General features: G+C 36.5%; 1 protein-coding gene across 2 annotated transcripts in view; it reads left to right on the forward strand.

The window, feature by feature from the left end:
- Window positions 1-5,752, forward strand: part of SMC5 (structural maintenance of chromosomes 5) — an 83,312-nt gene extending 77,560 nt beyond the window's left edge. For both annotated transcript variants that reach the window (XM_090274168.1, XM_090274169.1), the window contains 3 exons: window positions 1,985-2,164; window positions 2,247-2,342; window positions 3,431-5,752. In XM_090274168.1, coding sequence (XP_090130294.1) covers window positions 1,985-2,164; window positions 2,247-2,342; window positions 3,431-3,571 — 417 coding nt within the window. In that variant the 3' untranslated portion in view covers window positions 3,572-5,752. The remainder of the gene's footprint in view (window positions 1-1,984; window positions 2,165-2,246; window positions 2,343-3,430) is intronic.
- Window positions 5,753-27,950: the final 22,198 nt, after the last annotated feature.

A 27,950-nucleotide genomic window follows, 5' to 3' on the forward strand; every position in this document is an offset into this window, starting at 1 on the left:
CTGAGTGCCAATGTCGCTGTGAACGACGCTGACAGTTTTTCCCAAGAGTGCCAGCGTCACTCCCAGCAACTCTTTTTTCGATGGTTATAAGTGTAAATAACAATGGACTAATTCGTATTTTATGTTTTGTTCTCTTTTTTTGTACCCCAGGTTATATATTTTCTCATGTTGATCCAAATTTCGAAGTTTTACGCTTGTTCAAATACTGACATATTAATTCTGTTATAATTTTTACTTACATTTTAAACAGTCCTTTTAATTTCATTTATGTTTACAATAATCATTGAAACTATGCAGTGTGCATGATAAGGAAGCTTTTTCTAATGGACATTTTCATTGCTTCACGGTATAGTGTTAGCATTTCATTTATAAACTTTTTCACTGTTGATATCTATTGAGATATGTCTCTAGCGTGAATGCCATTTGTGTTCATTTTTTTGTTATGTTATGAAATTTTCTTTTTTCCAAAAATTTATGCAATATTTGGCATACTTCTTGCTTGTTATCCATGTTGCTATGTGTTTTTTCAAATTATAATCATAGGTTTTATATTATGCCATATATTATACTTCAAAACTTATATTGAAGGAAAGAATTTATTTTTTCTAAAATAATTGTTATAATAAAATAATTTTAACATAATTTTTTTGCTAAATTCTATTAAAGAACACTGCTTACAAAAGTATTTACTATATGTAGTGAAGTTTTCAGCAAATTATTATAAGTAATAATGTTTTCATAGACATTTTTCATAAACTCTGCATTTCTCAGCAAAATAGCCTGGCATTTCTCACACAAATTTTAACAATTACGCATGGCACTCAAAAGGTTAGGTATGGTAGGCACTAACTACATATGGTTATTGAGCACTTGAAACTTGTAAAATTTGTAAAATGTGCTGTAATTGTACAATACACAAATTTTGAAGACTTAGTATAAAAAAATTAAAATATCTCAAAATATTTTATGTTTACTACTTGTTGAAGATATTTTTGGGTTATTGGATTAAATAAAATATATTGAAATTTCACATATTTTTACTTTTTTACTGTGACTACTAGAAAACTTTAATAATTGGCTTGCATTGTGTCTCTTGGTCAGTGCTGTCTTAGACCTTAAAGCTCTATTAATTAATTAATTAATTAATCTTTAATTATCAAGTTATACATCTCATTTTTAGGGTAAATCTGAACCTGACTGATTTAGAAATGACTAATAAGAGCAGTAAATAAGCCTTAGAGCAGCCTCATTTTGGGAAAGTTTAAAGAACACTAAAATGTACTCATTATAATAAATATTCAGTGAACGCTTGTTATGTGTCAGGTTTTTGCTAAATTTTATTTATTTATTTATTGATTGATTGATTGATTGATTGATTGGTTTTTCAATTACAGTTGTCCCCTTTTCCCCCAGTTTCTCTCCCCCACCCAACCCACCCCCTCTCCCGCAATCATATCCCTTCTATGTGTATATATTTAATGTAAATATTTTTTAAGTATGCATATAGTCTCTGCCTACTTTTTTCTTTGTAACCAGCTGAAGAAGTGGGAGAGCTCTTGGCCCTCTGTAGTGACACACAGCTGCCTCTCCAGTAGAAAATGGCATCCTACTCCATTGTGTTCTGATTATTTGCACCTATAGCTTTAAAACCTAGGAATTCAGGAGCTAGTGCCTTTCCATGATGGGTCTCTTCACTCAGTAATTTCTAAAAACCCTTGGGAAAGTCTACTAAAGTTGAAAGGAATGGTCTGAGGTGAGGAGAAAAGTTAATCTGAATATTTTTCTTACCAAAATAGATCCTTAGAGACTCACTAAAGCTTGTAAATAGCAACTGGTTCTTTAATATTTTATTGGTTTACTTTAAACTATCACTAAATTTTAAGTTTCTTACTCTTGTTATTGACTTATTCAGTCTATTTTTAAGTAATAGTATGAAATTACCAGAGAAAACTCATCTTTCATCAACTTTTCAAATGTCTTATAGGAAGACTATGATAAATATGGAATTCGAATTAGAGTCAAATTCCGCAGTAGTACTCAGCTACATGAATTAACACCTCATCATCAAAGTGGAGGTGAAAGAAGTGTTTCTACCATGTTATACTTGATGGCACTTCAGGAGCTTAATAGATGTCCATTCCGAGTAGTTGATGAAATCAATCAGGTATAGTGATTATTCTTTTACTTGGGTTTTATCATATTTTCTATCTTGAAAGAAATGTAATCATTATATTGTCATTGTTTAGGGAATGGACCCTATCAATGAACGCAGAGTGTTTGAAATGGTTGTAAATACTGCTTGTAAAGAAAATACTTCTCAGTACTTTTTTATCACGCCAAAGGTAGGTAATAAGTAACCTGAAAGTGGCTTCATTGTGTAGCAAATTTGGGCTCAATATGTAAATCTGAGCAGGAGCGCTCCCAGAAAAGGAACTAAAAAGATTACAGTAAATAATGGGATAAGTTCCAGTGACACTTAATGAAAAACCTCATTACTGGAGAAAAACTCAGGAGACATCGCATTATGTTCTATAACAGAGATTTCTTCCTGCTTCTGGCACTTACTCCTCCTCTAGAGAAGTTCCTCCTTTTGCACTAAAGGCTGACGGGAGAATGCAAACCCTGCAACTCTGGCCTTCCTTATTTCCCAGAAAGGCCTGTCTTTGGCAACCCTGCGCCCACCTCTAGTCACCATTGCCACTGCCCTGACCCAGAGGAAACCATATGTATCCCCGCATCTATTCACAGGTTAACCGATGATGATAACAGAAGTATCTTTATAGAGTCTTCTGTATGCTAAAACCACTGCAGTGGGAAATTTTCTTTTGTTACATCTTATGCTGTGGGTGAATTATAAAACTGATGTATTCATTAATCAGATATTTTTCTTTTTAACTTAAGTATTCACACAAAAAATTTCATTAGCGAGCCCATCCTAAATTCAATCAGGTATAGTGATTATTTTTTATTGAATGGTATACTCTCCTTGTTCCAGCAGACACTCTGTGGAGTAGCCAGAACTGTTAATACCCTATCGTTTACCAAGCATCTGTCATATCAACCAACCCTCCCTGTTACATGCTTTCCAGGCTACCAGCCTATCACAGCTCCTGACCACAAAAGTTCCTTGAGAAGTGTTTGTGGAAAAATTAGTTAGGAAACTTCTGGAGGACACACTTCTCCAGGGTCTTACCTAAGACATTGTCATATCCCTTATAGAAAGTTCCCTAAGCATGGTGATCATTCCTTAGGCCAGGCATCAGATGTGCTAATTCAGATAAGGGTCCCAGTCTGGCAGGGTATAGAATGAGTTGAGACCTTCATAAGGGTTTCATTCATATTGCAAATACATTTTTACATATGTAAGGTTGGAAAGTTGAGTTTCTTAATATATATAGCATTATATATGAGTTTGTTTTAACACTTACAGCTCCTACAAAATCTCCCTTATTCTGAAAAGATGACAGTATTGTTTGTCTACAATGGCCCTCATATGCTGGAACCAAACAGATGGAATTTAAAGGCTTTCCAAAGACGACGGCGCCGTATTACATTCACTCAGCCTTCTTAATAAAAGTAAAAGCAGAGAACTTTGGACTTTTGTTAAATTCTGTATACAGCTCAGCTGAATAAAAGGAGATTCATTAAGACTAAAAGACCAATTGTTTTTTGAAATCTGCTGTTAAATACAAATGGGTTGTTGAATGGAGACCATAATAAGTTTGTATGGAATATCATCTACTGGTAGTAAAAATTAACTCTTTTTCAGTCTTTGCTGACTGGAGTCCCTAGCACTCTAACCAAAGTAATTGGGTTCCCATGTTAAAAAGTACTATTTCAAATTAGAGTTACAGTGGAAGGTGTTATCAGTCACAAGTTTAGTTGACGTGGTAACCCTGCGCTTTAACTGCAGAGTAAATTTAATTACTTAAGAATCTAAAGAAGACTAGAGTTTCAGTCATAATTTTCTCCCGGTGTTATATTTAATTTTTAAAAATTATTATGCAAAAGTCTAGTCTTATGTACAGTAATAATTTATGACAAATCTGTTCGTTTCTTCCTATTAAAAAAATTACCTTATCACCACTAGGAAATGGAATTTTATGGGCCTTTTAAAAGTTTTATCAGACTTGATATTATAATTGTATTGGTATTTCAAAGGAAAAAAAGTAGTGGGACTTACTTGAAATGCCACAGGTGGCCACTAGATGATGCAAAATGCAACCAAAAGATTGACAGAAAATAAAATCAATTGACAAGGGTTTTTAAGGAATAACTGAAAAGTGTGTGGTTTTTTTTTTTTTTAATTTGAAGTCAATTGTATTTTACATCTTAAATTTTCTAAAAGCATTTTTATAATTATTTTTAGTAAGATTTTTCTTAAGATTTCATATACTAATTTCTACAGTTTATATTTAACATTTCTCAGTGTTATGTAAAGAATGAGGGAAAGCATTGATTTGTGTAAAACCATAGTATTTCTAGAACTTAAGCTTATGGTTTTTCCTTACCGTGTTGTTCCTACCCCATTTTCTTAGAAAATATAGTTTAAACTGTTTCTTTCAGCGTGAAGGAATGAGAGGAGAAAATTATCTCTGAGTTATACCAGTTAACAGTGCCAAACAAATTCTATTCTTTTAAAAAAATAAACTTTTAAGATAATGGACAAGTCCAAGGACATGTCTTTGAACAGTGGATTGGATTTGTGCCAGTAATAACAAAATTATTTTTTTGACTTGGTAGCCTGAATAAATAGAAAAATTGAATTCAGTTTGGGTTTTGTATATTCTTAAATAACCATTGAAATTTATATTCTTATGTCAAAAAATAATGAACCATAGTTTGTCCTCTCACTTGGACATTTTCTCTTTAAAAATGTATTTTTTTCTTTATAAAAATTTTAAAAGAGCCTTCTCCTCTTAAACTAAGTCTAATGCATGTACTACAAAAATATTTTTAAATAAAATTTTTCCTAGTATAATAAGACATGTAAACATTGAAAAACTTGGAAAGTAGATGTTATTACCAAAAGTGATTGTTGTCTAATACTTTGTTTTCCACCAAAATATCTCCACTAATATATGCTTGATGTAGTTTGTTTATTGTCTAAGTTAGTGCCAGTCATCTTATTGCTGCAAAATGAGTATCAGTATGAAAAAGAAACTTGAAGATTAGATGTGTTTGAAAATAAAATGCAATGGTCAGTTTAATTTCACTTTACATATGCCAACAATTATTCCATACCTTGTTAGCATTTATATTTCTTTACTGGACAAGGTTAGTATTTGGTTTTGTATTGAATTTTGAGCTGTGAAGGATAAATTATATATCACTTCAACATAGTAATAAAATAATAAGTCTGATACATTATAATCTCAGCCACTTAAAACTTCATATATTTTCTGTAAAAGTTGATCTTAAATTTCATTCACATTGTACAATCTTTAAGTAAAAGTGTGATTTGATGAATAAAATATTTAAAACCTTAAGGTAACAAGCAAGTATTTTCAATGACAACAATCTTCATTGGTTTGCCTAAGGAGAGTCTCTATTGAAAGGTTTTAAGTATTCAAAGTAAGAGGAAAGATTTCTTGCTGCTTTCTACTTATCTTTTAAACACGTGCTTATTTTCTTTGGCATATGAATCTTTAGTATGTGGAAAATATAATTTTCTCATTCAGTTGTGTGTGTGTATAATTGAAAAACTGGGGAAATATTACTTTGTTGACAATAAATGCATATTTTCATATTCTTTCGGTGTATGGTATTTTAAATTAGACCTATTTTTATATTTTGAACCTTTTTAAGAGTCATTTTGGTTTTCAGATTTACTGAGAAACAAGTCTGTGGAGTACCTACCTTTAAAGAACAGTGTTTGGCAGTCCATCTTCATTCAGAAGGATAGAAAATTTAGTCCCTTGTCTGCCTGCAAGAAAATTATAGTAAACAAGTGAAAAGGATTTAAATAATCTAAAGAAGCCAAATTATAAAGCAAGTATAAATATTTTTAGGTTGAAACCCTAGATTTGCTTAAAAAATAAAAACATTTGTACTAGTCAGCTTGTCTTCTTACATTAACCTGCTATCTAAAATAATTTTTAAAATATATTTTTGAGTCAGGAAGACTATCACTTGTTTACAGACAAGTTACTTCATTTAGTTTCATTAGTGAAATGAGGATAATAACTAATTCACAGCATTGTTGAGAAGATCGAATGAGATCAGGGCCTATTGGGGCACCTGCATCACAGAAGTTTATGTTTCTTTCTCTTACATATTTTTTTCAGCTTTATTGAGACCTGATATTTTAAGTCTTGAAAGATAGAATGTACTATGCATTTTGTACATCAAGGTTTGAGAATTCTAAGTTCCTGTGGAGATTTTTTATTCTATTTTATTCAGTTCAAAGGATGTAGACACCTATAGAGAATGTGGACACCTATAGGCTCTGCGTGAGCCTTGGGCAGTACAGATACAATTATTTCCATACATCTTGTTTCCTTCAGTAGCCAGATGAGCTGCCCCAAAAGATACTTACACCAGTCCATCTCATTACTTTATAGTCATACTGTATATTTTCTGAAAACTTACGATTAATAAAATGTGTACATTTGGGAGATTTGACATAATTTAAAAGTTGGAGATAGTGGATTTTCTTTGTCCTTTTCTTTTTTTTAATGTTAAGATGTAACTATTCACTCATTGCTCCAAAAAAAGTTATTGGAGATTGGCTGAAAGATTTGGGTATTTATTTTTTAAGCTAGGTTTTTTTTTTTTAAACCCCAAAGAGAAAGAACAGAGCTACTCTGTTTAGCTTCTTTCTAAGAACTGTGCTTAAGAGAACTTCTTAAAAACAAGAACGGCCTAAAAACAGCTCTGGCTCTGTGGTCCCTGCTTTCTTCTGAGAGGCTGTAACACAGGATGGCCGTTTTTAAGCAAGTTAGAAACATGAAAAATACAGTATTCCCTCACTTATCGCAGGTATCACATTCTAGACTCCCCCGCGATAGGTGAAAATCTGCGAAGTAGGAATCTTACATTTATTTTAGTATTTATATATATTTTAAGACTTTATAAACCCTTCCCACACACTTATAAAACCGTTCCCAGTCCCTTTTTAACTTTTCCCACTCCCTTATTAACCTTTTCCACACTTTTATAAACACTACATATGTTCTTAAACCTACATAACTTTAACAACATATGTAAACAGTACCACAAAATCCCATTATATAGCCCTGGCTGCTGTGGCTCAGTGGATTGAACGTCAGCCTACGGGCCAAGTGTCGCTGGTTCAATTCCCAGTCAGGATACATGACTAGGTTGCACGTCAGGTCCCCAGTTGGGGGCGCAAGTGAGAGGCAGCCACACTGATGTTTCTCTCCCTCTCTCTAAAATAAATAATTTTTTTTAAATCCCGTGATATAGTGAAAAATGTGATAATTAAATATAATATTTTTTAAAACCCCGCAATACAGTGAGGCCGCGATATAGAGAGGGACTACTGTATTCTTCCACTGCCCTTTAGTTAATAAACTTTTATTTTGCTTTTCAGGAGCATGTTTAAACACTCTTGGCATTCAGGTCCATCAGTTTGAGTTTGAAGAGATCGGGTGGTCACTTAGTCATTTCCGCCAAATACTCAGTAAAGAGTATTTGTAAAGAAAGATTTGGGGTAAACTGTCCAATGAATGTTGTGATAAATTTTAAATTATTTTCATAGTATTTAGAGTCTTAATTGAGTCCCGGTGATCTCTGTGGCGTGTTGCATTCTTTACCTTCATATTTTATATATTAGGCTTAGATTCTCCTTTCAGTCATAAATCATGAAAATGAATTATTTGAATGGTTAAGGCTAGCACTGATAAGCCAGCGTGAGTTTATTGTAAACCAAATGCTATCATAGTTTGTTTATAAGTTGTGTTATACTTTCTGAGTATTTTCAGTAGTATACTACTACTCTTAAGTGGAAAAAGGGGAACTTAGCAATGTTATGACTTTTTCAGGCTTTTACTACCGGTAATTGGCAGAGGTGGGGCTGAAAAACCAGGTTTAATTTTTTCCTAGAGATCTTGCCTTTTTCTCAACATATATTGCCTTTTGAATTGTTGGAGCTCTACCATAAACAGTTCCTGGTTATGGAAGTTACCTTCTTTGAGGGTAAATATTGCTTCTCCTATATGCCTCCTTAATTAGGGTACAAGCTACTTCTGCCGTAACAAAAACCCAAATATAGCTTATACAGGACAGAAGTTTATTATTTTCTTCACAGCATAAGCAGGCTGGGACTGAAGTAACAATTCCTGTTTTGTTGCTCTGCCATCTTCAACCAGTGGGTTCCTTATTGTACAAGATGGGTGTGTCCCTCTTGCCAACATATCTGTATCCAAACAAGGAGAAAAGGCGCAAAAGGAAGAATACAACCACTTTTTTTTTAGAGAATGATCTGCATGAGGCACAAATTACTTTTGCTCTTGTCCTGAACGAATTCCCATGGCCTGCAAGAGGGTCTTGAATAGTTGTCTTCAGCAATGTGTCTGCGTACCCAGTTAGACTGCAGCCACTGTTACTCAAGAAGGGGAGGGTGAATATTCAGGGGCAAGTAGGAGTCGGCCACAGACCGAAAAGGATAACGGAGGACCCTGTGGCCTATTGGCAATGCTTTTAGAAGAAAGACTTGGTAGGTTTCCCATCACAAAAATCCACGTAACCACAGCCTTCAAGATTCCTACATCTCTCTCCACTCTACCCTTTTCTAAAACAGCGACCTCAATTTACTTTATTCTCTTAACCCTGTTTTTTCTTCATAGTATTTATCACTAATTTTATATGTAATTTGTTATCCTGTCCACTAGAATATGAGTTCTCTGAAGGCAGAGATTTTGTCATGTTGCTTGTTATCCCCCCAAAGCATAGTTGTAGCATTAATAAATGCCCTTTCCCAACACTGAATGATTTGAGCGTATTTATTCTATTATTCACCTATTTGATCCCAATTTACATGTACCATGAGAAAAATACAACCACATACTTTACGGAATAAGCTTACGTAATTCCACTTCCAAGAAATTTAATCTTAAAAATGCTATAAATTGGACCTCAAGGACAAATTTTTAAGTGCAGTAAGTGGTACGCAGATTGAAGACTTGGAATTGACAGAGGATGGGATCTACCTGAGATCTGGGAAGACTTTCTTTTAAGTATATTTTATTATGTTGTTACAGTAGTTCCAATTTTTTTTCCCTTTACTCCCCTCCGCCCAGTAGCCCCCTTCCCACCAGCAATCCCACCCCCCTTAGTTCACGTCCATGGGTTGTGCATATAAGTTCTTTGGTTTCACCCTTTCCTATATTATTCTTCCCCCTGTCTATTTCATACCAACCGATTATGCTTCTTAGTCCCTGCACCATTTCCCCATTTCTCCCCTTCTCCTCCCAGCTGATAACCCTCCAAATGATCCCCATACCTAGGATTCTGTTCCTATTCTGGTTTGCTTAGTTGGATTTTGTTTTTATTTTTTAGGTTCAGTTGTTGATAGTTGTGAGTTTGTTGTCATTTTAGTGTTCCTAGTTTTGGTCATCTTAAGTAAATCCCTTTGACATTTCATATAATAATGGCTTGGTGATGATAAACTCCTTTAGCTTTACCTTGTCTGGGAAGCACCTCATCTGCCCTTCTATTCCAAATGATAGCCTTGCTGGATAGAGTAATCCTGGTTGCAGGTTGCCTTTCATCACATTGAATACTGCTTGCCAGTCCCTGCCTGCGAAATGTCCTCTGAGAAATGAGTTGATAGCCCTATAGGGACCCCACTGTAGGCAACTCTCTGCCTGTCTCTTGCCAGGACCCTCTGTGCTTCCCAGACCTGTATGTCCATCTCCATAAAATTTGGGAAGTTTTCCTCATTTTTTTCAATTCTTGTTTCCTCATTCTGCACTGGTTGACTGTTTTTTCTTCCTTATGTTCCAAATCATTGATTTGAACCCCAGTTTCCTTTCCTTCGCCATTGGTTTTGTGTGGGTTTTCCTTCGTTTCACTTAGCATAGCCTTCACTTCTCATGCGTTTGCCGTGCTCAAGCATATCTGTCAAGCCTGTGACCATCTTTATCACCAGTATTTTGAATTCTGCATGTTAGGTTGTCTATCTCCCCATCTGTTAGGTTGGCTATCTCCTCGTCGCTTAGTTCTCCCACTGGAAACTTGATCTGTTCCCCCTTTTGGGCCATACTTCTCTGTCTCCTCATTCTGACAGGCTCCTGTGTTTGTTTGCCTCCACGTCCCAGGGAGAGCTGTTGCTCCTGTTACATTATAAGGGGTGGAGCCTTAGGGATTCCTCAGTACAGGGCGACCTGTTTCACCACATTGTGGCGCTGCATGTGGGGGAGGGGTCTGAGAGGGAACAATGAAGCCAGCTCAGCACTCGCCCGTTTTCCAGGCACCTCCCCCACTTCCGCACCAGATTGGCGTCCCAGAATGGGTGGGTCTGCAGACGTTCTAGGACCGTGGGGGCCCTTTAAACAAGCGGACTCTGCTGAGAGACCAGCAGTCTCTGCCTCCTCCCCAACCCCCACTGGTCTGCACAGTCAGAGGCAATGAGGCTTGATTTTCCCTGGCGCTGGGACCGTGAGCCGCTAGGTCCAGTGAGGAGCTGGGAACGCTGCCCAGGTGTCCCTCCTGACTTTAAAACGTGACTGCGCTTTCTGCCCGCCTGCCCCTGCCACTGCCGCCGCTGCTGCTGCTATCGCCACATCCTCTCCGCCCCTCCTACCTGTCTGGATGAGTATTTCTTCTTTATATCTTTGTTTGTTGGACTTCCATGCAGCTCAATTTTCTAGAACTTCTGATTGTTTCTAGTTTTGAGGTAGTTGAATTCCTTCGTAGTTGCTGAAGGAGACACAGCGGACACGCAGCGTGTCTTTCTACACCTCCATCTTGGCCGGAAGTCCTGGGAAGGCTTCTTCAAGATACAGGATTGGGTATTCACAGTGGGTGTTCCAGGAAGTGGGCATTTTATAGGAAGTGGGAAAATATTCAGGTCATTAAAACAATGTGTCCAATTATTCCTGGCTGATCCAAGACAGTTTTGTCATGTAGAACTCTTAGGATTGTACAGATTTTTTTTTTTTAAACCTAATATGGCGAAGAGTTAGCTATTACCCCACAATCATTTTAACAGACTATAATGAAAATAAGTCTCCGATCAAATCCTGCTACTCACATTTGTTAAGCATTTAAAAAGTTTACTTATTGATTTTAGAAGCATCAATTTATTTTTCCACTTATTTATGCATTCATTGGTTGATTTCGACTGGAGATTGAACCCACAACCTTGGCATACTGGAATGATGCTCTAATCAACTCAGCTACCTGGCCATGGTCTATTTAAGCATTTATTACAAGCAAACACAAAACTGTTCATAAAACTTGTAAGCAAATGATGTAGTTCCAGCTCTTTACTACTTGGAGTGATTTGATCACATTTTATATGAAAGATTGACTCATGCCAAGTGTGAAAATATTCCTTTAAACGGGCATGAAACAACCAAAGATCCTTAGACACAATGTCTGGTCATAGAAGTGTTGGGGGTTCAAGTGTTGGAAACCACCTATAAGGGCAAAGTGTATAGTATTTGCTGGATTCTTACACCCAGTTCATGAAACAATGGAGAGTGAACGTTGTAGCCAATCCATTGATACATATCTTAAATACCTTCAGTTTCTCAGCGAGAACTCATTTCAAATACTCTCCATGGTGATTATATCCTGTCAATATAATAAAAACCCACTCTGACATAAGCAAGTGTCTGGCTTGTATTAATATATGAACAGTAGATGCACTTGTGATAGCTACCTCTCTGGGCTGGGTTTTCCGTTTAGAGCACAGACGTGTAAACTTAGGGCAACTGCACTAATCTAGCACATAATACCACTCTGCAGGAATATATGTGTATATATAATATTTTATATTTTGAGAGGGGAATGGAGAGAGAGAGAGAGAGAGAAACATTAATTGGTTGCCTCTCATATGCACCCTGACAGGGGACCAAACCTGCAACCAAGGCATGTGCCCTGACCAGGAATCAAGCCGGCAACCTTGCGCTTTGTGGAACAACACCCAACCAACTGAGCCACACTGGTCAGGACTGTGCAGGAATATTTAAAAGGAATTATAACAATGCCAAAAGCAATAGTAAAAAATTACTTAGGAAGGTAGGATGGGGCTTGGTAATGGAAAATAAGGTACAGAGTTTCCTCTTCGTTATAATAGCAGTTTTGTTTGTTTAAAGCAGGAGAGCCCTGTCCAGGTGGCTTAGTTACTTTTAGTGTCTCCTGTACACTAAAAGGTTGCAGGTCGGGGAGTGTACAGGAGGCAACTGATTCAGTGTCTCTCTTCCTCTCTCTTAAAATCAAATGTATCCTTGGATGAGAATTCTTTTAAAAAGCAGGAGAGTAACAAATAGAACTTTAATTCATGAAGATTCAACTATTAGATTCGTGAGACAAGGGGCCGGGCATGTGAAAAAGATATGGAAAGCAAGATGTATAATACAGCCTGAACAGTTGCTGTGCAAGAGTAGTAGAGAAATAAAAGGGAAGTACAAGAGCTATTTATATGTATAATACACAAAAATATTCATCTGCCTACCATTTGTGTAATGTTTGGTCTTTCCCACATCTCCTTTAATTTTGACGAAGACTAGAGAAAATTAGTATTTTCTCCATTAAGGAAGAAGGCCCAGAGATACTAAGTGGACTTGACCAAAGTTACAAGCCAAGTAAATGCTAGAATTGGGACTCTACATGGAGTAGAGCATAGAGAATGGTGAAACTCAAGAAGGGGACAAGCTTATGGTGAAAGGTACACATGCATGGTTGTTGGTGCCAGTGTAAAATTAGGGCAACCTCTTTATTTTAAGTATTCCTGTGACATAGCAAATTCACTTGTAGGAAGTTATCCTACCATGTTCTTTCACATGTATTTCTAAGCGTATGTATGAAAATATTAAGTTCAATATAGTTTGAAATAGCAATAGATGGAGAACTGGTTAATAAATTATGATGCAAACATCCACTTAATAGGATATCATATGGTTGTTAAAAAGAAAGGTTCTTTATGTACTGATATTATTAGATCTCCAGACTGTATCAACTAAGAGAGCAAAGTACTGAAGAGTGTGAGTGCATGTGTGTGTTTACCATCTGTGTTAATGTTTTTAAATATCCCAGGCTTCGGCACCCTACCCCCAAATATTTGGGTGGGAAAAGGACGAACAGAGTAAAGGGGGTCAAATATATGGTGACAGAAGAAAACTAGACTTTGGGTGGTGGGCACACCGTTGAGTGTACAGATGTCACACTATAATGTTTCACACCTGAAATTTATAAAATGTTAAAAAGAAAACACACACAAACATATAGTTACATTTTCTGTCCCGTAAAGGATACAGAGAAACTGACAGTGGTTGCTTCTGGAAAGGAACTAGATAATTGAAGAAAGGAGTAGGAGGAAGTTTTGTTTCACCATATGCCTTTTTGTATTTTTTAATTGTACCTTTTTATTTGTTTTGATTTGTTTTGTTTTTAAGAGAAAAGAGTATGGTGTTTAGACTCAGAGAATTTGTTTCTACTACCTTGCTAGCTATGTGACCATGGCCTAATTATGTTTTCTAATTTCACATGACCACATTATAAAACATGAAAGACAAAAGTCTGCTGTGAAGCCAACACTTAGACACAATCACTGTAAAACTTTGGTTTAATTCTTCCTAGTCTTTAAAAAAAGTATTTACTTCCTTCTGATTCTAAAGTAAACAACTTAATTTTTAAATGTATTACAAAATGCATTAGCCTGTGTAAGATACAGTGATTTATTAATGAAGATTTAGAGTAATGAGTTGAAAGTACTTAAATAATTTACTGTTACAAGTGTGCCATATTTTCCGACCCAGATCTAGGAACCATCTCTTCGTTACTGTCAAATGCACCCTTCCTGGCTAACATATCCCACCCGGAGAAGAAAGCAGCCGTTGTTTGCTTCAGATATCATAGTTCTTGGAAGGTGTATTGAAGCAATATAGGTTATCTTGCCTATGCAGCCCCCTAGTACTATTTATTTAATGCTGGTTACATGATGACTCCTGAGGGTGCATCCTCCAGTGACTTCCAATGACTCTGTCAAGAATGTTACTGTGCTTCATTGACGATGAAGACAAATACAAGTCTTGCCCAGAGTAGGCAGGAAAACATGAACCTTAATTCATTTACTAACTATGTGAAATTTACCATTCAAAATTTATAGCATAAATGCAGAAGAATGTATTTTTCAACAGTGCCTTCTCTTGAGCTATTTAGGCTATAATCACTGCAAATTGAGAGCACAGTCTCCTCTGTCAAACACACACTACCAGGAGAGAGGTGGCTAAGCAAGGGCATGTGGGTTAAGTGAGAATAGCAGCCCCACTCACACATGAAGAGTCTGTCCCTTGGTGGGACAATATAGCCACATCTATCAGAGGTAAGGCAGGACATAAATTGGAAGGGCTTGCTGGCCTTGTGAAGCAAAAGTCTCAAAAGCTCAGAGGAGGAAAGCAGCCACCAACCTCTCCTCCCCGCCCATCCTCCACACACACACAGCCTGACCAGAGCTCAGAGCCTGTGAAGGATGCTGAGTCAGGGCCCAGGGCAAAGTCCCCATTTGCTAAACTGTCCAGATTGACCTGGCCCATTCACATGGGGATTATGGAATAGAGGAGAAATGAGCATCTTCATTAAGCCACTTCACAGCAGTGCATTCTTACCATAATTATTGATATGCTCCCATATATCAAATATTGCAAATCTTTTTACTTTTTATAAAACTTACAGGCAAAAAGGTATTTTTTTATTTTTGCTTTAATTTGAACTTTAATTATATTAGTAAGGTTGACCCTACATTTGTATATCTCAATCATTTGTATTTCTATTGAATTACCTGTTTATGTCTGTGCTCATTATTTTCTACTAGGAAACTTTCTCATGCTGATTTTTGGGGGATGGATAGATAATAGATATAGATATATACACACACACAGCCATTTGCCCAACATATAAGTTATAAATATTTTTCCCAAAATATCTTTGAGTTTGTTTGTGGTGTGTGTTGTTCAAGTTAAAATTTGTTAGCTGTATGTTTATTTTTTTAACTTTTAGTCAGATAAAAGGTCTTCCTACTCTTAGTTGATATGATTTACTCCTATTTTCTTCAGAATTTTTATAGTTTTGCTTTTATAGTTAAATCTTTTGTCTGTAATTGATTCTGATATAAGAATGAGGCATAACAAGCAGTTCTTCCAGTGCCATATTTTGATTAGTCCATCTCTTCATTGGTTTGAAATTCTATCTCATCACATATTAAACCCCAATCTGTACTGGGTTATGGGTTACATTGGTCTACTACCTCATTTTAAAAAACTAGAGAGAATTATGCTTAGTGAAATAAGCCAGGCAGAGAAAGAAAAATACCATATGATATCACCTAATACAGGAAACTAAAGAACAGCACAAACCAAGGAACTAAATAGAACAAAGAGCAGAATAGCAGTCCATAGGGGGAAGGAGGGGGGAGAGAAGGGGGATAAGTAAGGGAAGGGTTTAGTCAAAGAACATATATAAAAGACTCATGGACATGGACAGCGGGGAGGGATATGATTGCGGGAGAGGGGGTGGGTTGGGTGGGGGAGAGAAATTAGGGGAAAAGGGGACAACTGTAATTGAAAAACCAAAATAAAAAAAAAGAAATCACTCTTGATTCATAGTACATAGTCTTACCATAGAAGTAGTTCACTTTTCTTTCTCAGAATTCCTCTATTTCCCTATGGTTTATATTTCCAGGTAAGCTTTAGAATCATTTAGGCATGCTCAAAACAAGCCAAGTGAGGTTTTGCTTATGACAGTTATTAATTTATAGATTAAATTTTTTAAAAATTTTATAAATATTGGAGCTTCTCATCCAATATTAAGATGTGTCTATATGAAATGGATAAGATCTCTCTCTCCATTTAGTTACATTTGCTACATTTCATGGAGAGTTATGTTTTTCTTCATGAAAGTACTGCATATTATTAAGTGTATTTTATCAATTTTGGTGTCATGGTTGCTGTTGTAAAGGCAAAATAGCAAGATGGTTATAATTTCTAACTTTTTTAAATTTATAGGAAAGCTCTTGCTTTTCCTCAAAATATTAGCTGCTCACTGACTCACTTTATTAACTTGGTAATATACACTGGAGCATACAATTTTTAAAAACTAATTCATGAGCTTATTTCCAGTAGTCTTATTCATAAATTTTGATATGAAGCCACATACTCTAGATTTTACTCATAAATTATTTAAAGCCTTGAAGACACTAAAACATACATAAGCCAAAAATATTAAGTAACATGAAAAACATATCCCATATTGCTGGTGTAGTTTCAGGATATTGATACCTATGATAAAATACATAATTCTATGATATGGATGAGTATGGAAACATGTTATTATTTAAAAACTGAAAAATTCCACATTTTATGAACCGTACAAATCTACAGACCCAAGAAGCGTAATGAATCCTAAGTACAAGAAACATGAAGAAAACCACACCAAGGCACATCATAGCCATATTACTCAAAACCAATAATAGAAAAAAAGAAAATTAAAAGTAGCCAAAAGAAAAAGGACACATTAAATACAGAGGAACAAAGGTAAGGTTTAACAGCAGATTCCTCATTGAATATAATGCAGATGAGAGGACAGTGGAGCTGCATATTTACAGTAGTGAAAGAAAAAAACTTCTATATTAAGAAAGAATATCTTTTTAAAACAAGGCCAAATAAAGAGATTTTTACACATAGAGACGCCAAGAGAATTCATCACCAGCATACTGGCACCATACTAAATGTTAAAGAAAACCTTTCCAGAAGAAAGGAAATTAGATAGAAATCTAGATCTACAAAAGAAATTAAAACAATGATAATGGTAACTACCTGAATAAATATATGAGATTTTTCAAATTATTCAAATCTCTTTTAAAAAGATAATTGCCCATTTCAACAACAATAGTAACAATGGTAGTATAGAGTTTATAACATTTGTAAAAGTAAAATATAGAACAATAGCATCAAGTTTGGGAAGTGGAAATGTATTATTGTAAGGTTCTAATAATGTATGTGAAGTGGTATAATATCACTTGAAGGTAGACTGATGAATTATAGATGTAAACAAAAATGCCTAAAGTTATCACTAAAGTAACTAAACCAAGAATTTATAGCTAATAAGCCAAATAAAATAAAGTAATTAAAAATATTAATCTAAAATGTGGCAATAAAGGCAAAGCACAAATGTCATATGAGACAAAAATAACAATAGTATCAACTGGACGTGACAATCCTGAATAGTTATATACCCAATAACAGAGTGTTAAAGTTTATGAAGCAGAGCTGATAGAAACTTCTAGAAGAAATAGGAAAACTCACAATTAAAGAGTTCAACATCCTGCTCTCAATAATTGATAGAACACGTAAACATCCAGTCAGTAAAGATACAGAAGATGTGAGCAACACTATCAACCCACTGAATCTATTTGATATTTGTAGAACACTTCACCTAACAGAATACTGTATACATTATTTTACAAGTGTACATGGAACACATTTACCAAGATAGAGCATATTGTGGGTGACAGAATAACTCTCAATAAATTTTTAAAACGCTCTGAGCAGTGTGGCTCAGTTGGTTGGGCATAGTCTCTCAAAGCAGAAGGTCACCGGCTCAATTCCAATTCCCAGTCAGGGCACATTCCTGGGTTGCTGGCCCTGTCAGTCTCTGGTCGGGGCAGGTTGAGGCACATGCAAGAGGCATTCAATTGATGTTTCTCTCCCTCTCTCCCTCCCTTCCCTACTCTCTAAGAATAAATAAATAAATTTTGAAGATCTAAGTCATACAAGATCTCTAACCACAATGAAAATAAATCAGACATTAATAACATCTATGGAGAATCTGCAAATATATAGGAGTTGAGTAAAACACTTTCAAGTAACGGGTAAAAAAAATCAAAACGGGCATTAGAAAATATTTGGAACTGAATGAAAATAGAAACATAATATCAAAATTGGGGGATGCCTAAAAAGCAAGATTCGGAGGGAAATTTATAGGAATAAAGCCATATTAAAAATGAAAGATTTCAAATCAGTGACCTCAGCTTCTATCTCAAGGAGCCAGAGAAATAAGAGCAAATTAAACCCAAGGTAAGTAGAAGAAAGGAAATAATAAAGATCAGAGTGGAAATCAATGAAATAAAAGCCTGAAACAATAGATAAAAATCAATGAAACTAAAAGTGAGCCAGACTGATTAGGAAAGAATGCCACAATATACCAGTAACCAATATTGGGAATGAGGAGAATAACATTACTACAGATTCCATGACTATTAAAAGGATAATGGAAGAACTTTGTGCTTATATATTCAACAACTTAGATGAAATGGACAAATTCCTTGAAAGACACAAATTACTGAAGCTTACCTAGGAAGAAATATATAACCTGAAGAGCCCTATATGTATTGAAGAAATTGAATTTGTAGTTCAAAACTTTGCCACAAAGAAAACTCCAGGCCCATAAGGGCAGCACTGGTGAATCCTAAACATTTACACATTCTTCACAAACACTTCCAGAAAACTGAAAAGCTGGGCATACTTCCCAACTCATCCTATGACTCCAGGATTACCCTGATACCAAAGCCAAACAAAGACATTACAAGGAAATTGCAGACCAATATCTTTCCTATGTCAGAAACATAGATGACAAAAATCTAAATAAAATTTTAGCAAACTGAATTCAAAATACATAACAAGGATTATGTATTTTGACCAAGTGAAGTTTATCTCAAGGATACAAAATTGTTTTGACATTTGAAAATTTATTAGTGTAATTCATATTACACTAATAGATATGCATCTATAAATATATAAGTAAGTATATAAATTATCTCAGATGAAAAAACATTTTGAGAAAAATCCAACATTCATCTCTGATAAAAACTCAGAAAAAAAGAGAAGGAAAATTTCTCAACCTGATAAAGGGCATTTACTTAAAATCTTACAATTATCATCATGCTTTTTTTTTTGTTATTCCTTTTTTAATTTGATATTTTATTGTATTTTTTACACAAAAATTTTCTTTAAAAACTTCTCTATACCTGATATAGCAAGTATATTTACTACTAATATATTTGCTATTTATTTTAGTTTTCATAAAACATACGTATTTATATAAACAATACATGAATATGTTCTTTCAAAAAAACAACCAATACATTAAAAGTAAAACTAAACTCCTCTGTTACTGTTCCAAATCTGGCTTATTCCCTACTTCCCTAGATGAATTTTGGTATGCATCTTCCCAGATATTTTTTATTTTTTAATTTTTTAAAAATTTTTAAAATTGTTTTGATTATGCTGTTACAGTTGTCCCGATTTCTTTTCCCTCTGCTCCCCTCCACCCTCTGACCCCCTCTCCCCCAGTTGTCCCTGGCTTTTAGTCCATGTCCATTGGTTGTGCATATAGTTCTTCTCAACATCTTCCTGTTTACTCCACTCCCTCCTACTATGCTCCTTAATTCCTGCATCATCTCCTTCCCTTTCCCCTTCCCCCTCCCTGCTGACCTCCCCCCAATATGCTCCCCATACCTATAGTTCTTTTTCCACTCTCATTGCCTACTTAGTTTGCCTTTGTTTCGATTCCCTAGCTTCTGCTGTTGGTTGTTGTGATACAGTTTTTATTTTAATGTTCGTAGTTTTGATCCTCCTTCTTATAAACAAGTCGCTTTAACATTTCATATAACAGTGGTTTGGATCTAACAAATTCCTTCAGTTTTATTTTGTCCTAGAAGCACTTTCTCTGCCCTTCTATCCTAAATGACAGCTTCATTGAACAGGGTGATCGTGGTTGTAGGTTTTTGATTTTCATTACTTAGAATATTTCTTGCCAGTCCCTTCTTGCCTGTGAAGTCTCCTTTGAGAAATCAGCTGATAATCTAATTGGGACCCCTTTGTGCATAATTCTTCTCTCTTGCTGCTTTTAAGATTCTCTCTTTATCTTTAATTTTTGACAATTTGATTATAATGTGTCTTGGAGTGGTTCTCCCTGGGTCCAGTTTATCTGGAACTCTCTGTGCTTCCTGGACCTGTAAGTCTATTTCCTTCCCCAAGTTAGGGAAGTTCTGTTTCATTATTTTTTCACATAATTTTTCAATTTCTAGTTCTTCTTCACCCTCTGGCTATCCTATAATTCGAATGTTCATTCGCTTATAGCTGTCCCAGAGGTTTCTGAGCCTCTCCTTGTATTCCTCCCTTTTTGTTTCCTCTTTCTGCACTGGTTGCCTGTTTGTTCGCTCCCTATGTTCCAATTTGTTGACTTGATCCCTGGTTTTCCTTCCTTCACCACTTGTCTCGTATGTATTTTTGTTCATTTCAGCAGGACTAGCCTTCATTCCTTCCCTGTCTTGATTAAGTCCTGCTGTTAGGTCTGTAAGCTGCCTTATGACTATAGCTCTGAACTGAGCCTCAGAAAGATTCACTATTTGTTCATTGGTCAAGTCCTTTATTTGTTTTTTGGTTAGCTGTGTGATTGGTATTTCAACCATTAATTCTGCCATTCTGACCATTTTGTTTATCTTTCCTTCTTGGGCAGGGCGCTGTCACACCTCCTACGCTATACTGGGCGGAGCCCCATGTGCTCGTCACAACCCAGCGACCTTTCTCGCCACCCTGTGGCGCTTTGCGTGGGGGCGGGGATCCAAGATGGATTCCTGCTGTTACTCTCCACTGAGAGACTGGGAGCCTCCTCCTCCGTCCCCATGCCCTCTGGGCCTCACAGTCCGAGACAGTGGGGGTCTGCCTTCCTGGGCGCTGGAAATGCGAGCCAACAGATCTGGTCTGCAGCCAGGGGTGGTTCCCTGGTGCGTCTCTCCTCCCCACAAATACAGGAGTCTGTGCTTACGGGGTCCCGCTGTTCACTGCTGCTGCTGCCACCTTCAGCACAGCTCGATCTTTCAGCCACAGGTTCGCCCCTCCTACCTGTCCAGACAAGCACCACTTGTTTATGACTTCATACGTTGGACTTCTGTGTAGCTTTATATTCTATAACTTCTGCTTATTTTTGGTTTTGCAGAAGTTGTAGTCCTTAGTTGTGGAGGGAGACAGAGCGTGTTGGTCTATGCCTCCATCTTGGCCAGAAGTCAGTATACTTAATGGTGAAAAACAGAATGATTATTTCCTAATATTAGAAACAAGACAAGAATGCCCACTCTCAGTATTGAACATTCTAGCCAGTGCAATAAGGCAAGAGAATAGAAATAAACACCTATATTGGAAAAGAAGTAAAACTTTTTTTTTTTTTTTTTTGCAAATGACATGCTCCCTTATGTAGAAAATCAAATGAAATCTATAAAAACCTTACTGGAACCAATAAGTGAGTCTAGTGAGTTTGTAGAATACAAGCTCAATACAGGAATTATATTTCTGTATACTAGCAAAGAAAAATCAAAAATTAAAATAGTTAAAATGTTTATAAACGAAAATTTTTAGGAATAAATTTAATAACAGGTATAAAAGACTTATACAATGAAAACTACAAAACATTGCTGAGAGAAATTAAAGGAGACCTAAGTAAATGGAGATATACCTTGTTTGTAACTTGGAAACTCAGTATTGTTATTGGTTCTCCCAAACTGATCTCAAGATTCAACAAAACCCATTCAAAATCCTAGCCGGCATTTTGTGAAAACTGACAAACTGATTTTAAAATTCATATGGAAATTCAAAAGATTGAGAATACTCAGAATAACTTTGAAAAATAAAACCAAGTTTAGGGCTAACATTAACACATTTCAAAAATTATTATAAAGCTAATTAATCAAGACAACATTGATGTTGGCAATAAATAGACAAATAGATCAATGGAACAGAATAAAGGGTCCAGAAATAGACAAACATATATATAAACAACTACTTTTCAACAAGATTGCCAAAACTCTTCAGTGGAGAAATGATAGCCATTTCATCTGAAACAACTGGCTGTCCATATCCAAATAACAACCACCAAAAAAAGTGATCTGTATTTTGTAACATACAAAAAATTAATTGAAGATGAATCATAGACCTAAGTGTAAAACCCCAAACCATAAAACTTACAGGAGGGAACAGGAAAACTTTTGTGACATTGAATTAGGCAAAGAAATTCTTAGCTTTAACACTAAAAGCACAACTCATAAAATAACACTATTCAATTAGACTTCATCAAAATTTTAGACTTCTCATTGAAAGATACTGGTAAGAAAATAAAAAGTAAATAAATAAGCCACTGATTGGTAGTAAATAATTTCAGAGCATATACCTGTTAACTTGCATCCAGGATAAAGTACTCTCAAAACTCAATTGTTAGAAAGTAATCCAGTTTTTTAAATGGGAAAAAATTTTCAACAGAAAATTCACCAAACAAGATATATAAATGACAACAAAGCAATTTAAGAAGCAATAAACATCATTGGTCATTAGGGAAATGCAGATGAAAACCATAATGTAATGCCACTAGAAACTCACTAAAATGGCTAAAATTAAAGATACTTAGTACCAAGTGTTGACAAAGACATGGAGGGATTGGAACTCTTCTACAAGGCTGGTGGGGATGTAGAATGATACAACCACTTTGGAAAAAGTCTGCCAGTTTCTTAAAAGGTTAAACATATGTACTGTATGGTACCGTTATTCTACCCTTAAGTATTTATTTACCTAAGAAAATTGAAAGCATATAAGCATGCCAAAATTTTTACTTGGATGTTTAGAGAAGCTTTGTTTGTAATAGCCTCAAACTGGAAACACAAATGCCCCTCAATTGAAAAATAGATAAGCAAGTTAGGGTGTGTCCATGCAATGGAATAATACTACAATAATAAATCTCAATATAATTATGATGAGCAAGAGAAGCCAGATACCTCTCCTCTCCCAAACATAAAACATGCCATATGATTCCATTTATATAAAACTCTAGGAAATGCAAACTAATTTATAGTGACATCCTCAGGGGTTGCCTGGGTATGTGACAGAAGAGGGTGGGAAGGAATGGGTGGTGATTACAAAGGAGCATGAGAAGCTTAGGATGATGATGGATACGTTCATTATTTTGATTATGATAGTATTATGAGTGTATACATGCCAGAACTTAAATTGTACTCTTTGTATGTCAATTATAACTCACCAAAGCTGCTAAAATAATTCGGTAACATATTGAGAACTTAAAAAATATCAATCTGATCATTCCTATTAATAGATGGGGGAGGGGAAAAGACTTTGATAATAAACTTATTCTAGAGCATGAAGGCAAAGTTTTGTTTGCTTGTTTTATTACTGTTAATTTTGCCTTATTTTTTTGTTGGTGGTAATTCCTAGGAGTCCCCATAAGACTGTTTTGACATAGAGTAAGCAAAACCAATGTCTAAAAGCCTTCTAGAAAATATCCTCTCCTTTAAAATTCAAAATGAACCATGTGTCATCATTATAGAAGGAGAACAGTTTCTAAGATAACTGTAACTCCAACTTGTTATGAAGTTACAGCCAGTCTAGTCTTACAAGTCTAAACCAGGGAAGGAGAATTCCCATTAAGTAAACTGGTTAGCATTGTGTTGCCTATATTTTTGTCTTCTTATTCTAATGTGTAAATATAAATCTACTCTGTATAAAACTGAATTCCTTTTTAAAAAATAAGTAGGAAGTCTTCAGAAGCCATAGAGCCAGGTGGAGAGATTCTGTTCGATATCTGTCATCCAGCCTCAGCTATAGCTTCCAAATGGATGGGGAGTCTATAGACAGGTTGTACAAGGAGAACACAGAGGAGGAGTTTGGAGAGAGGACTGAGCATCACGAAGGCAGATGAACCAGTCAGAGGATAGGTTGCCACAGCTTGCTCTTGTGGACTTTGCTATTTGACTGTTCTTTACATTTTCTAAAATTGTGGGACACAATGACTGTTTTCATTTTGAGATATTCCCTTTATGCTCCACAATTCCAATCAATTGTGGCTCTTCAGAAACTAAATATTGAGTAATTTAAAGTGAGAATACTGAAGCAATCTATGAGCATCATGGAATATTAGAAACTGTTGAGAACTGGGATTAGAATTGGTTGCTATAGGCATAAATTTTGGAAAGGATGGGGCAAAGTAGGTTTGTAGTTATGAGTATGCAAAACAGCTTATGCTTATATTATTATTTATTATTGTACTGTAATTTTTAAAGATTTTATTTATTTTTAGAGAAAGAGGAAGGGAGGAAGAAAGAAAGGGAGAAAAACATCAGTGTGTGGTTGCCTCTCACACACCCCCAACTGGGGACCTGGCCTGCAACCCAGGCATGTGCCCTGACTGGGAATCGAAACAGGGACCCTTTGATTTGCAGGCCAGTGTTCAATCCACTGAGCCACACAAGCCAGGGCCTGTACTGCATTTTCCATATGAACAACTTCCACAGACTTTTGCCCCACCCGGTATGTCTATCCAAAGAATAGTGCCAGTCTTTGAGACCGTCTTGGAAAAGTTTTTTGCAGTAGAGACCAACAACAATGAAAGAGTAAACGAAGTGATTCTGTTAAGTGGGGGTATTTGGATAAACGCATTCTTTCTATTTATTGGCCACCTGTCTCTCCTTTAAGTTAGAAGATTACAGCCCTAAAAACTGCCTTAGAACATTATCAAGAAATATTTAAAGAATACCTCATTTCTAAATCTATCTTATTGGTAAAGTACTTTTTATTTTGCCAAAGCAGCTTTCTATCTCTTTCTCACAGGTTTTAATTATAAAAGCTATCTTAACATTTTACACATGTACATAGTTTTCCCCAACACCTAGCCAAGAAATTTTCCACAAACATTGCATATTTTCAACACGATATACATATGGCCATTATTTTCCCCTCTTCTGTTGTTTTTTTTTTTTTTTTCTTTTAATTCTCAAATGTATTACATATTCTGGTTTCATACTTCTGACTCACATGCATTTGTAGACTTCCACACATTTGTATTGTTTCTAAGATCCATTGTTCTTCCTTTCTCCTCCCTCTTGAAAATATCCATTAAGGAGTAGCAAAAGAAAGCATCCTGGCCCAGCACAGCCTGGAGGCTTTGAGGCCAAGCAGCCCTGGACTTGGCTGCTGGCTCCAGTGCCTACATTGGACCAGTGACATAACACCTCTGTTTCTCTTTCAGCATCTGTCAAGCAGAGATAGTGATGGTACCTGCCTTGCAGGTTTGTTGTGGGGATTAAGTGAGATAAAACATGCTCCAGAGCCTCTCCTGCACCTCCCTTTTTTGCCAGGTAGTCAAAATATTTTTATATGAGTATGTTAATACCAACATTGGCTGACCTGCCAGGCCCTGTATTCAGCAGGTTGTATGGACTACCTAGCATTTCATTTTCATAACCGCTCTATCAGTCCTGGTATTATCCTCACCTCGCAGAGCAGAAAGCTAAAGCTTCCAGAAGTTGTCACCTATTTACTCCAAGTCACACATGAGTAAGTGGGTTGAAAGCCCACTATCTTGCTTCGGAGCCTGAGCTCTGGAGTTCTGACTGCCTTCTCACAGAATCCCTGTATCTGACCTCCATATCCTTTTGGAAAGATTACATTTTCCGTTTTGTTCTTTTTCAGATATATATTCTAACTTTCATTTTATATTGGTCTTATCACCTCAAATATTTTATTAAGCAAAGTGGATATTAAAAACATTAATACTGATATATCAAAAAAGCCCTTTTTGGTACAAAACCTTTCCTATAAGTTCCCTTTTATTTTCTTAAAGTTCAGTTCTGTAGCTACTTTCTGACATCGTAGCCACCTCGCTCACAAGTCCATTGACTCCTTAAACCACCCTTGAGATTGCCTGGCGTTCTTAATTCATTCCATCATCTTTCTCATGCCTTTTTCACACTTTGTCTGTCGGGTATCTTCTCTCCAGAGCAGTTATCCCTCCTCACTGACCTTAAACACAGGACAGTGGAAATTCAGATTGTTGTTCATGGTTAACTTCTGAGGCCTTTAAGCCTCTAGCCCTCGTGCTCTGCATCTGGGCAAGCTGAGAGCCTGAGCACTCCCTCCTGTGATGCCAGCTGGAGGTTCAAACTCCACAAGCCCCTGCCACCTGCAGGAACCCTCATGCTGGGCTCACCCAGACCACAGTGAACCCACAATGGTCTCCTCTCCTTGCTCTCTGAAACCATTTTGGATTAACTTGGGAAGCCTGTACTGATCTCCCCAGGAAGACTTGTTATATGTAATAAACCTCTTTGTGCCTTTTGATGTGGGGGGCATCATTAGTGCTGATGTCTGGACCAAATTGGGGGCAAAGGGTCTATCCTGTTCCTGCACTGTCCACAGTGCCCTGCATCAGAGGGAAGCCTTCCTCTCCTTCCTCCCATGGGCTGCCTCTGAGTTTGTCACCTTATAATAAATACATGGTGCCCAGAAGTTGCTTGACCTGCCTCACCACTGTTCTAACGCTGCCTTCTAAATTTCCCATGAGTTCAGTGTATCTCCCAATTTTTTCTTTTTCTTTTTCTTTTTTTCTTTTTTTTTGGTATAGACCAAAATTCTCACCAGCCCATCCTTTGTTTGTACTTCTTTAACAATATTCACATTGTTCTAGTTCCCCTTTCTTCTGTGTTTCTGACTTTCCATTTTTGTTGCCCCTTGATCTGGTTTCTACAGTGAACTCTATTCAATTCAACAAGCATTACTGAATATCAGTCACATGTTGTATAGAAGCAGACAGATTTCTTGGGAAATGAATATTTCCAGTCACGGTTATGCAACTTTTCAGCCAGTAATGACTCTTCTACCTTAACAAACCATGGTTATATACTTAAAGTGAAGGTTACAAATACAGGCCTATCTTGGAGATATTGCGGGTTTTGTTGCAGACAACCATGATAAAGCGAGTCTCACAATAAAGTGCATCGTAGGCTTTTGGTAGAAGGTCTTGCCTTCAATTTGTAAAAAGCGCAATGCCCGTGAAGTGCAATAAAAAAATGAAGTTATAGAGAAGTGGTGCTCGTCCAGCTGGGTAGGAGGGACGAAGCTGGGGCTGAGAGGTCAAGCTGTCCTGACAGCAGCAGCTGCAGCGGTAATGGCAGCAGGACGGCGGTAAACACAGCCACTCATATTTAAAGGGAGGTGAGAAGCGCCTGGGGAGCACCCCCGGCTGCAGACCAGACCCATCAGCTTGCGATTCCAATGCCGAGGAAGGCAGACCCCCATTGCCTTGGACTGTGAGGGCTGGAGGGCGTGGGAACAGAGGAGGAGGCTCCCGGTCTCTCAGCTGAGAGTGAATGGCAGGAATCCATCTTGGACCCCCGCCCCTACACAAAGTGCCACAGTGTGGTGAGAAGAGTCACCCAGTAGTTTTGCCGGAAGGTGAAGAAGAAGGACTAGAAATTGGAAAAGTATGTGAAAAAATAATGAAGCAGAACTTCCCTAACTTGGGGAAGGAAATAGACTTACAGGTCCAGGAAGCACAGAGAGTTCCAAAAAAACTGGACCCAGGGAGAACCACACCAAGACACATTATAATCAAAATGTCAAAAATTAAGGATAAAGAAAGAATCTTAAAAGCAGCAAGAGAGAATAAGAGAATTATGTACAAAAGGGTCCCAATAAGACTATCAGCTGATTTCTCAAAAGAAAGTCTGCAGGGAAGAAGGGACTGGCAAGAAATATTCCAAGTAATGAAAAGCAAAAACCTACAACCATGATAACTCTATCCAGCAAACTGTCATTCAGAATAGAAGGGCAGAGAAAGTGCTTCTAGGACAAAGTAAAACTGAAGGAGTTCATCAGATCTAAACCACTGTTATATGAAATGTTAAAGGGACTTGTTTAGGAGAAAGA

Source organism: Furipterus horrens, unplaced genomic scaffold, assembly GCF_987537825.1.
Source record: "Furipterus horrens unplaced genomic scaffold, mFurHor1.1.pri manual_scaffold_4, whole genome shotgun sequence".
NCBI classification, from domain to species: domain Eukaryota; kingdom Metazoa; phylum Chordata; class Mammalia; order Chiroptera; family Furipteridae; genus Furipterus; species Furipterus horrens.